The sequence below is a fragment of the Thunnus thynnus genome, chromosome 6, assembly GCF_963924715.1.
Source record: "Thunnus thynnus chromosome 6, fThuThy2.1, whole genome shotgun sequence".
NCBI classification, from domain to species: Eukaryota; Metazoa; Chordata; class Actinopteri; order Scombriformes; family Scombridae; genus Thunnus; species Thunnus thynnus.
The window spans coordinates 15,992,973-16,005,179 of NC_089522.1; the positions used below are offsets into that span (position 1 = coordinate 15,992,973).

Consider the following 12,207-nt stretch of genomic DNA (forward strand, 5'->3'; position numbering starts at 1 on the left):
GTCCTCCTGCACCAACCGTTTACACTGTGCTGATCTCTGTACGTAGACATACATACATACATGCAGAAAAAATATCTTTAAATACATTCATTTAAAAGAAGAAAAAATGTTGCAGTACTTATTTGTATTTATATTTTTCAACTGCAAGTTTACACGTTTTATTATTATTTGAAGTTATTCCTACTTATCTGTATATTTCTAACAGCAAAATCACAATTCTTCTGTTTATGTACATTTTTTTGTTGTTTTTATTTCACATTTGCTTTTGCAATGTAAACATCTGTTTCCCATACCAGTAAAACCTCTTTGAATTAAATTGAATTGAGTTGAATAGATTCATGGATGGATAGATATCATACATCTGGGCCATGTAATATTCCAGTATATAAGTTTTGTAATTCTGTTAAAATACATTGTTTAGGAGCCATGAATATCTGTTCAAAATATGGTGCCAATCCATCAGGTAGTATCAGTAGTAAGTAAAAAGTAAAAACCTTTGACCTGCTGGACCAGAGTTGTTAGAATTTATCCTCTAGAGCACTTGAAAATCTGTCACACATTTCATGGCAGTCCATCAAAAAGCTGTCAAGATATTTCTCTCTGAACCACAAATGTTAACCTCATGATGTCACTAAAGGAAAGTCAGACGATCACCAAAGTCAGTTGGATTCATCATCTGGGGACCATGAATGAATGTACAAAATTTCACAGCAATCCATCAAATAGTTGTTGAGATATTTCAGTCTGAACCAAAATGGTGGACTGAAAAACAAACAGACATCACAAAACAGAGTCACGAGAGCAAGCAGCAGGAAACAAATAGGCTCTTTTTTGTGGTTAAAATGACCCATTTGTATGTAAACTACATGTAACTGTCTCCTGTTGATTAATAAAAGTCTGTTAATACTATACATTTTTAAAAATGTATTTATTGATTGACTGATTGATCTGTGCAACTGCTTGTTATTATAACTTTGAAATCTGCTTAATATTAATTATTGTAAAGGAGAGAGTCATGTTCTTTTCCCTTAAAATGATTAAAAGACCAAAACAAGGAAGTAATGCTTAGTAATGCAATAAGACTTTTTTTTACAAAACAGCTCTGGATGATAAAAAAAAAATCAACCCAGCCGACATGTAGTTCGCTCCATTTGTCAGGTGATGTCTCTGTTCACTTGTATGAAGCTTCATCAGTGAGAGGCGTCGATTTAGTCAGTGATGACACATTTTAACACTGAGCAAATGAGGTAGACTCAAATTCAAACTAAGGAGGATGTGCTGCTTGTAAAATCAGCCGTGTGGGCTTCAGTTTGTTCCATTGCGTGGCCCCCGTAATCAACATGTCACAGTTGTTTTATAACTAATTTCATGTATTTATTTTAGCTCTTCGTTGTGTAATTGACATTTTATTGAAAGTGAAGATTACAATCTCAATGAATTGCATGTTCCACATAATCTAACACAATAAAAATGCAGGTAAAATTCTGGTTAAGGCATCAACTCACTCTTTTTATTTACAATTACGTTAACTGACGGTAGAAACAGGAAGTGTATGAGAGTTTCTTTCTCTCCGCCTCTCTGTCTCTCTTTCCTGTTGTTGTCAGGAGAAACTCTTTGACTGACTTTGCGGTAAACTCTTAATACTGAACCAACTTTTTACATCAAAAAGTCAAAACACCCCCCACCCCACCAAAAAATACATATATAAAAATTAACTATTATAAGTCTATATGACATATGAGCTTCCCTCATGTGTGTATGTATTAGCTTTTAAACATTACAACTACCTTTATACTTGCAGGATGTTACTTACAGCTCATTTTCTATACACTGAGGTATCATTTAAGTCCAGAACAGGCCTCACACAGACAGCAGTCAAAGCATTAGTTGAACAGTTAATACTGCAAATGCAGCTTCTCATTAAAATGTTTTAAAACTGTTGCTCTCAGTGAAATGAGGTCAGTAAATCCAACATTTAATGAACGTGGTAGTACTGTAAATTCAGTTTTAGCTGTAGATGTCCCACTGTTTCATACTGTTCACACCTTTCAGTTGTCACAGTCGTCTCTTGCCCTTCCTGTCAACACCTAAGAGAGGGACCAGGAGCCTCCGTGATTCGTATTTTTAGGGGATGTCCATGTCTCCGTTTGAGGCATGAGAGTGACGTTTCTCTAAATCACATCCAGCTCTGCTTTCAACATTTTCTTTGCTCTCCTCGTCCTGATCCTCTGATCCTGATCTCCTCCTGAGGCGCAGACCGGGGTCTCTCTGCGTCGGGATCTGGAAAGATGAGAAGGAGCTTCCCAACGATGGTCTTTTCTCTAGAAACGGGGGATGGTAACAACAAAATACCTCAGAAAATGAAGTGAAAGTTTACATAAGGCAAATTAAATCTGATTTGGGTCCATAACACAGTGGTTTGGACATGCGGATGCTGAAATAGAGAAGAAATCCAGTGGTAAAAAAATATATATATCAAATTTCAGGAAGTATATTTACAGAACAGGATATGAATTACAAGTACCATCTATTTTATGTCCTTAGTGAGAAAGAGAGAGTCTGCTGAATATACACAACCTCTGATCTAAGAGCATGAAGTCATCATGAAGTCTTTACTTGTTAAATGTCAGTGTCTCACCACAGTGACAACATTCAACGGTGGAATTTCTTAACACCTCTCACATTCATAGTATGAGGTAACTTCTTTGTAATTTAAACACAGTAGTATGTTTAAGTGTCAGGCAGTAGGCCTTTTCCTACGCAGTCATCTAGACTTGTTATAGCTGGAAAAGTACAGGTGTTACTAAATGACACTAACAATGGCTGACATCATTTATTGTACCAGCTCATCGTGCAGATGCAACACATACCGCCAGGTCCGATTGGTCGCATCAGTCTGTTCATCTGGACGTTCCAGTGTTTGACGTTGGTGCTCGCTTGGCGGAGTTTCCTCTGGGCAGCCTGTCACAGAAAAAGTCATTAAAACTTCAAGCAATGAAGAAATAAACTACTGTAAGCATTGCAAACGAGTACAATTCATTTTAATGGTAGGAATACTTTTTAAGTAAAAGTTACAAAGTTCTGTCACTTCAAAGACAAAACACATATTGACAGTTATAATACAAGTACATGTACACTACTGACTCTTTTAAGGCTAAAGTAGCAGAGTAGAAAATAAAAAGCCCCCTTTCCTAATAGTGATACTATAATTATAGTGTTAAATGCATGGAATGAATCATAGCCTTTAAAGGACGGTGAATTACATTTTTAAGTAAGTTTAAGAGAGTTTAGGAGAACAGGACGCTCAGTTGGATGTTACCTGTTTAAATAAAGGTTAACAACAATGAATAAATAAAATTGATTAAATAACCAACACTAGTATAGGCTTGAAAACAGACTTAACACCATGAACCTTACACAAAAGAGCAGCTGATGCTGGCAGCTTCATGTTTTATTCAATAAATACAATAAAGACACAAGAGGCCGATAACTAGGATTCAGTGACGTTAATTATTGTTTTCTTCTGTAACAGTAAAATCAGTGAGACTTTTGTCTTTTGGTTCTTACCACGACATCCTGGTCAACCCTGTGCCGGTTGGCGCGGACCTCCTCCAGCTGCCTCTGCGCCTCATCCAGGGACCGGGACTTGGACTCCATTTCCTGTTTCAGCTCCTGCTTCTCCCTTTCTGTCTTGAGGATGTACTCCTCCTGTTCCTCCTGCAGGGCCATCAGGGCCTTCATTTTCTCCTCCTCCTCTGCCAGTAACCTGGACACAACAGAGAAGATAAAAATAACATTTTTCTAAAGAAATGTACACAAAGCTTTTCAAAAATATCAGACAGCTGCATCATATTCCAGAGGAAGCAAAGATGCAAAGCGCTTGATGCAAGGTGTTTGTAGATTTGTGCGATCAGTTCATCAGAAGTTTTAACTTGACTGACTGAGGCTGAGGAAGCACACAAAGAGCGACATATTAGATCTGACTGATGGCAGCAGCGTTTAACAACTTCCTCTGTTGGCAGCTCAACTTCCTCGGGAACATAACGCAACATGAACGCCTTTCAACAGCTGAGCTTAATATCTGCTGTCAGCACAGAGAGGCACCTCCTAAATTACAGCTCATCTAACACTGCTTGCACGCTCTGAACCTCCTTATCGTACCGTGAAAGTGTTTCTAAGTCTCTAAACATGTGTTAACATATATCATTTTACCTTGCTTGATCGTAGCGGAAGGCCTCCTCATCCAGCCTGGCTTTGATCTCCTGCTGCAGTGCCTCCTCCAGACGCTTCTGCATCTCCTCCAGCTCATGGATCCTCTTCCTCTGCTTCTCTGCCTCCTCCTCTTTCAGAGCCATCTCTGCCTGCATGCTGACCCGAGCCTTGATACACACGGCAACAAGCAAACGAATGAACACTCACATCTTTCTGCTTCTTTTTTTTCTTTCTGCTTTGCCTCCATCCTCACCTCCTCAGCCTCACGAAGCTGGACCTCCAGGGCCTGCTGGAGTTGCTCGTGCTGCTGGCGCCTCCTCTGCTCGTCCTGCTCCAGGAGTGCCTGAGCCTGCTTCTGCGCCTCCTTCAGGAGCTCCAGCTCCGCCAGTTTACGCTCCCGTTCCTCCTGCAGGGCCCGCAGCCTTTGTAGCTCCTCCTCCTTGGACTGTTGTCTCTTCTCCCGCTGCTCCCGCTGTTCACGCCGCTTCAGCTTCAGATCTTTGTGGAGAGACGTTTTCCCCTCCACGTGCAGCCTGATAGCTGTCTGGATGGCTGTGGAGAGAGGAGCGAGGATGTTTTATGTCTTCATTAAGCTTTTAATCTATGATCAATACCAGTGAATGTGACCCTCCTCTGACCTGTAGTCCATTCTTGTCTCTGTTTGGTGTCTGAGGCACTCATCTCATAAGTCTTGGTGAGGGTTTTCAGACAAAACATGCACCTCTTCCCATCTCGGTCTGGCAGCACCTTTCCAACAAGAGAAACACTTGAATAAATAAATATCCCACCATGCATCATTTTTTTCTCTTTTTTTTTTACATTTGTTGTTTATTAAATAAACAGTAGTGAGGAGAATAAAAAAAAAAAAAATAGAAAAATAGAAAAAGATCGGTGAACTCACTGGAAATAGGACGTTTTTGATCCATTTTGAACGACCAAACAATATCTGATCATCGCCTACTTCCTATAATAAAGCATGATTTTAGAATGATTGCTTGTTTTCCTTTGAGGTAACACATGGTTCAGTCTGTAGTGTTCTTGCTGAAAAAACATAACTTGACCACATTGCTGTTTGTCAGTTCTGTGTGGCATTGATGGGCTAATAATTGACTCGTGCTCATGTCAAAAGCCACCAAAACAGCCCAGGAACCAATCACTCTACTCTAACTTTAGTCTAACTCTACTGATGCTTTAGAAATGGTCTTTTAAGAGTTCATATTTTTATCTTGAGTTCAGGTCAGTTGCGTTCTGTAAGATTTGTCAGGAAATCTGATTGTGAATGTGAAACAAGGCAACTTTCAGATTTCATGTTGTGCTTTTTGTTTAATTTAAATTTTTTCTTTTCTACCCTTTTTGGATTGACACATGAATATGATGCTATGTCTACTTGGGGATTGTATAAAGATTTTTGGGGTGTCTTTAGTGATTGAATGTTATCTTGTTTTATTGCAGCTCCCACCTTCACTTAATTCTGCATCTCAACATTAAGTAGAACAACATTAAAGTAAAATGTGAATGTGTCATATAAAGACACAGACACAGCTATCGGTTCAAAAATAAAGACTGACTGGTGTATTCAGTAAAAAACATTTTGCTATGTCTGCCATCATCTCATTGTCCTATTAGGGTCTAAAATGGAGTATATCATCTTAAATTCTTTGTGCACTTATAGTTATTAATGGAAAAATTAATTGTACCAATTCAATTGTGTTAAATTACATTAAAGTGTTAAACTTAACATTACACCCTCCTCCCCAAACCAATAATTTTCTTACAGTCCCTTATGACTCCTTCTAACTGGTTGCACATATCTACAGATTGTGAGCAACTTAAAGGGAAACTTTGGTATTTTTCAATGTGGACCCTATTTTTCCATCTTTTTGTGTCTAAGTGACTAATGGGGACAACAGATTGGTCCAGTATTGAGCAAGAGTGCTGCAGCTGGCAGCCATGAGAGTTGTTGTCGAAATCAGTTACATATTCAGCCATGACAGAGGTGGAGAGGAGTGCTGGGAGGAGTTTGATGTGTTGGAGAACAGACAGCGTAGCTTAGTGTTACCTAAAAGACTTTCAATGTCATGGCTGAATATTTAGCTGATTTCGATATTTGATATTGATGTAGATAACAACTCTAATAACAACTCTCGCGAGATTTAATGACGAGACTTCTCCTTGAGCGAGACTTGGTTAGACACAATAACAAACAGATTGGATCAAGCGAAAGGTAAAATAAAATGTTTTATTTCTGTGTATGGTCCTTTCCATAATGTTGTCAAACACTTATAAGAACTATCTGAGCCTGTCAGTAGCAAAAACAAGCACTTTTAGTGGATGTACATTAACGGGGCGCTATTGCCCCGAAGGAATACATTACAGCCTGTTTCACGGCTGCCTGCTGAAGCGCTCTCGCTCAATACTGGACCAACTTCAAAACTAGTTTTCCCCATAAGTCACCTAGACACAAAAAGATGGGAAAACAGAGTCCAGGTTGATAAGTACCAAAGTTTCCCTTTAAAATTGATTTTTTTTTTGTCTCAAACTGTTATATTTGAATGTCCTGAAGAGGTAAAATTATCCTGTAATTCACAAGAAGAACAAAAGATGACGAAAGTCTAAAAAAAAAATCTATATCTGCTGCTGATCTTATGCCCCTTTCATATTTATATTGCAACACCTTGGGGGAAGTCCCCACCCTCCAGGTTGGGAGCTGCTGGCTTAAAAAAAAATTTTTTTACTCAAGTGTACAAAAGAAAGCAAATGATTTATTTTAACTACTATGAACATCCAGTGTGTTTTCTTTTCTTTTCTGGACAAACTGATAAAAGGTACATTGTTATCAAAAATCAGAGCCACAGTGTTAAATGTTTAGCTTTGAAAGACGATCACCTCCAGCTGCTTACCTCCACACAGCAGTTCCCATCCAGAACTATGTTGCCCTGGCAATCCTTACGGTCCTCCCCGGTGTAGTAGGACAAGTTGCTCGGCCTTAAAGTGAACCAGCGTTCCTTCCAGTTTCTCCTCAGCTGGCCTTTTTTCCACAGATAACCCTGCATGCACCCCAACCAACACACACACACACACACACACACACACATACTGTCACCGACACAAAGCACAGCTTGTCAGGCACCAAAACACAAATTTCTGGCGGTAAATCGGCCTCCTACCTCTTTGAGGACATCACCAACTATCTCCCTGTATACTTCCTCTATAGCCATGCTGATTATGCTCTTATCAATTCCTCTGGTTATCTTCCCTGAGTTCATCATCCCCAGAAAAACCCAAACAGTAATTCCGCTCTGCTGCACCAAGTCTTGGGAGAAGAAATCCTCTAATTCAACACAGTTGAACTCAATACTCATAGCCATACATATCTTCTTGAGAAGGTACTCCACCTAAAAGAGGAACAGAAACCAAAGGTCTTGAGAGTGAGAATTAACACGATTCGTCTGAATAATCTGTATGCAACTAAAATACAGTAATTACTTATTTTACTTAAATCAAGTACAAGTATTTTCAACTAAATGTTACTTTAATCTTAACTAACTAACTTTCCTCTGAGATTTTGTTTTCTTCACTTTTCACAGTAAACGGTTATTTGTCCGACAAGATCAGGAGTTTGTTTTTACTTTAAATGTGCACTTCATGTTGTAGCTTCCAGTTTTTTTCCATTTAACCCCCCCCCCTAGTAAATATTGTAACTTTTATTTATGTTCTTTCTTAATTAAACATGCTTTAGTAATAGTATTTACGACACCATGTGCTCATTACACAACAGATTTCTTTGAACAGAGGTCAGTGCGTGAAGTGCAAACCGAAATAAAACTGGATAATGTTTTCTTAAACTCAGCATGGTAGAAACTACTTAGCCCTTGAAATTTAGGGCTTTCTCTTGCCAGCGGCTGTGTAAAAAACACGACAGGAAACCAAAACGAGGGTTTGCAAGTGAGAAACAAGCCCACACTGCAGCATGAAGAGAGCACCGTGTTCCATGATGGCAAGGAACAAGGTTTCAGCGAGGTTGTGTTTAGTGGTTGTAAATGATCCAGCACCTTTTTTAGTTCAAAGATTGCTGACTACAGTCTTAGAATTGTACTCAACAACAAGCACAGAATAACTTACATCCATGTGTCTAAATTTAGCAACAAGTGTCACTATCATCACACGCAGCCACGGCTAACTATGGTTTCAAGATGTGAAAAATTTTTTGCTTATATAATCCTACAATATTTAATGCTTTGAATAACAAGCAATACCTCATATCAGAAGTAAAGGCATTTTTTAAGTGCCAGACATTAGCTCTGTTTTGAGATTGAAACTATATTGAGTGACTGAAGAGATTCAACATATACTATAGTTAGACTTACCTCGTCAGGGACCATAACCAAAGGGTACTTGTCCTCAGACAGAAAATTAAAAAGGCACCAAAGCCGAAAAGCATCCCTCTCAGGCAGAACAGTGCTGCTGTTTTTGTCTGTCTGGTAGTTTTTCTTTGCTGTAAGAGTCCAGCAGAGCTCGTCTACGTGTTCCTTAATGAAAGAACCCTCCACAACCTGCAACAACAAAATGCAGGAATTGAAACTAAAGAAAATATGACAGCATCTTTGATTATGTAACATTTAGTGAAACAAAATGAGCGCATTTATGGTTTTATCACCTTATCCAGGATATATTTGTTGAGGTAAGGCATGTAACCCTGACTGGAGACTGGGCCATCATCATCATCCCTGAAGTGCTCCTCCAAAGCCACTGGGTCATGTGGGATACTCAAGACTGTGCACAGGTTGTGGGACAATACCTGAAAAATCACAATGTACAGGACAGAAATATTTTTTTAAAGAGGAAAACGTAAATAAATGTAAAAGTAAATATTTAGGACACAAAAAAATCAAGTTGCATGAATGTGTATGATACATTATTGCTAAAGCTACATTGCTGATGTATCTAGTGGATAGTTTAGTTTGTTTGCAAGGATAATGTTCAGTTTCTGCCAGAAAACGTGGGCCAAATAAATTGAGAAAAAAGTTTACGTTTGCGGAACTGAAAATTTGAATTTCTGCTGTACTGTTTCTAAAAATAATTTTATTCGCACATACAGTAGTGCGACACTGGGCAGCTGGAGGCAAAATACCGTTAGAAAAACTGCATGACACAACACAATGACAATGACATTGACATTTTCAAATTTTAAACAAAAAAAGAAAATTCAAGTTAATCAATCAGTGTAACTTCATTTGTACAGTTAGTGCAGCTTAAAGAGCTTTACAGGTGACTGACAAGCTAATAAGACATGAATAAGACAATATAAAGATAAAAAGTAAAATAATGGAAGACTTGGGGAGATGAGAAATAGAGAGAGACACTGTGTGTTTGAGATAAATGTGATAAAAGTGAAACAACATAAATAAAAAGGATATAATATTCAAAAGACATGTTAAAAAGTCAGCAGATGATATTACTAAACTATTAGTAACATACAGGGGTGGATTTTACCATTAGGCAAGGTAGACGACCCCCAATTTAAAGGGCCCCAAACAGACAGCTGTAGATTTATTATGATGTTTAGATATGAAAAATACTGAATTATGTTACTATTCTAACTCATTGTACCCAAAATAACTTTTAAAAGAGATATAAAAATAAAATATAACAAATAAAGTATGATGCATTCTTATTCATTAAACTATCCAGCATTATATAAACTAGTTAGAATTAAAAGCTTCACCGTGAACACAAGTTAAGTTCATTTAAGTACAACATGCTGATAATTCCTCTCTTTCACACTTCACTTTAAGTTAACATTTGAATGCAGAACTTTTACTGTGTGGTATTCATAGTTTTACTATTAATAGTAAACAGTTTTACTTCAGAAAAACTGTTTTGAGTACTTCTTCCTCCACTGCTAATATCAACATTCCTAGTTAGAGAGAAAGTAAAAAGTAAAGTAAGATGGCGTTTGCCTGGGGCCCCAAAATCATTAAATCCACCCCTCTTGACATATTCTGTGTCAGTGGTTCTCAAAGTGGGGTCCGTGTACCCCCAGGGGTCCTTGAGGAGGTTCCAGGAGGTCCCCAGCAAAAAGGGGAATAATTTGTTTTCACTATAACTCCATCAAAAAGTAACAAAATGACAGAATGTTTGACTATGTTGATCATGGGTTTCATACACTTTCTGTAATAAAACATCTAAAAGCCAAAATCTTCTTCAATTCTGGTTTGAGGTCTAATTTGCGTCAGTTTAGAGGTCCTTAACGTGAAAAAGTTTGAGAACCACTGTTCTATGTAATCAGTGCCTAGTGCTACAACTAGCAGAGCTACTGCTGTCAAAGAGGGATTTATTTAAGAAAACCAGGCTTTTACTTTTATCACTATAGATTTCTTCAACTGAGAGCGTGCAGCGTCTTAAGATATCTGATGCATGTTATCAGACCAGTCTCTGAGTGTTGAGCCATAACCACATCCTGTCTCTAGTCTCCAGCGAACTGAAACATCTGTCAGTTTTTGAGGCCACGGCATGCAAACTGCTTGCTTCTAAAGAAATGTGGTGCCTGTACACAGGCTGCATGCATGAGGGGGATAAGCCTGGTCATGAGGCTGACTCGACATGAGCCAGGAGTGGCGGGCAGCATATCGCAGGAACGTGGAGGTGGCTGGAATGGAGTCTGATCCACACCAAGACCAAGTGACATAACGATGAGATCAACAAAAATACAGTGGCCTTCATTGAAGCCCTGTGGCAAGAGACAACAATCCCCAACATGTTTCCACTTTGTCCTCGCTCTCACTGTAACAATGTTCTTTTGACATACACAGGCTCATGTTGTGAACATACTCTATTCAACAGGCTGCTCTCTGGTCAGGTCCAGTGCCAGAGGACCCTTTGCACTACAAGCTGGTACATCGAGGCCCAGTCTAATCACAGCTTGGAGATGAGGGCTCCCATTCATATACACACTGAGAGAAAACTGTGACTCCTGTGCTGTTGCCAGACAGAGGTGCATATTGTGCCCTCTTTCACTACTCGAAATATGGGGAACAAATTTGTTCCTTTTTGAACAGCATATTGTTAAAAAAGAAATAGTTTCACACAGGAAATATTGAGAATGATATCAGAGATATTGAGCACACCCTTATTTCCTCACGCACTGAATCATACATTACACAGACTCAACAACAAACTCATTTGTGACATTTTTGTTTGCTGAATGCTTCAAATATTTTCACCTCGTCTTCCACAGAGCAAACCCACGTGATGGAGTATGAATTGAGGTAGGAAATGAGGCAGTAGAGTGAGAAAAAGAGTGAATCTTAAAAGTCTCATCTTCCCAGTAGAGGACCCTCCACTCACCTTGAGCTGAGACTTGGACACCTTACCGCTCTTCTCCAGATCCAGGGCTGTGAAACCGTACCAGATGGACTTGAGCAGCTCAGACCGCAGGTCCATGTCTGCAGCAGTGTAACTTTCTGGTTTCCTCCTCTACGTCTCTTCTTCTTCTTCCCTCTGCTGTTGACACCGGGCCCTTGGGTGACAGGCAGACACCCACTCTGTGTTGCTGCTGTCAGGCAGGCATTTACCAGGCTGCTAGCAGTGACACCTGCTGGACGTCCACAGTCACCAAGCAGAGAGGGAGGGTCTGACTGCTGCACTGTTCTGATCCTGACGTATACTCCACTGAAACTGCTTTGTAAATGATCTTCTACTCACTATGGATTCAGATTCCACCTTTGTGCTTCTTTTACTGGATCTCAGTGCAGCCTTTGACACCATTAATCACTGTATACTATTAGACTAATTTGTAATTTTGGTGTCTCTGGCCTCGCCCTCTCTTGGCATTAACCCTGCTTATCTGAAAGAACACAGTGTGTCTGCTATAATAATAGTATATCTAAATTCTCTGATGTTAAATATGGAGTACCTCAGGGCTCAGTTCTTGGGCCTCTGCTTTTCTCTCTTTATATTTTGCCTCTTGGCCAAATTATACCTAGTCATGGAATA

The 12,207-nt window shown here is 39.2% G+C and overlaps 1 protein-coding gene across 2 annotated transcripts; it reads right to left on the reverse strand.

The window, feature by feature from the left end:
* Positions 1–1,386: 1,386 nt before the first annotated feature.
* On the reverse strand, positions 1,387–11,800 carry LOC137184430 (differentially expressed in FDCP 6 homolog). Of its 2 annotated transcripts, XM_067592094.1 has the most exons (12): positions 11,560–11,800; positions 8,870–9,010; positions 8,580–8,765; positions 7,380–7,607; positions 7,113–7,259; positions 5,114–5,176; positions 4,851–4,959; positions 4,466–4,764; positions 4,213–4,379; positions 3,568–3,766; positions 2,871–2,961; positions 1,387–2,321 (listed from the first exon to the last, which is right to left on the reverse strand). In XM_067592094.1, the coding sequence occupies exons 1-12, from the start codon at positions 11,653–11,655 to the stop codon at positions 2,125–2,127; spliced, it is 1,923 nt and encodes a 640-aa protein (XP_067448195.1). In that variant the 5' UTR covers positions 11,656–11,800; the 3' UTR covers positions 1,387–2,124. The 2 variants fall into 2 exon arrangements, with proteins under 2 accessions (XP_067448195.1, XP_067448196.1); XM_067592095.1 differs by lacking the exon at positions 5,114–5,176 and having other exon boundaries at positions 11,560–11,791.
* Positions 11,801–12,207: the final 407 nt, after the last annotated feature.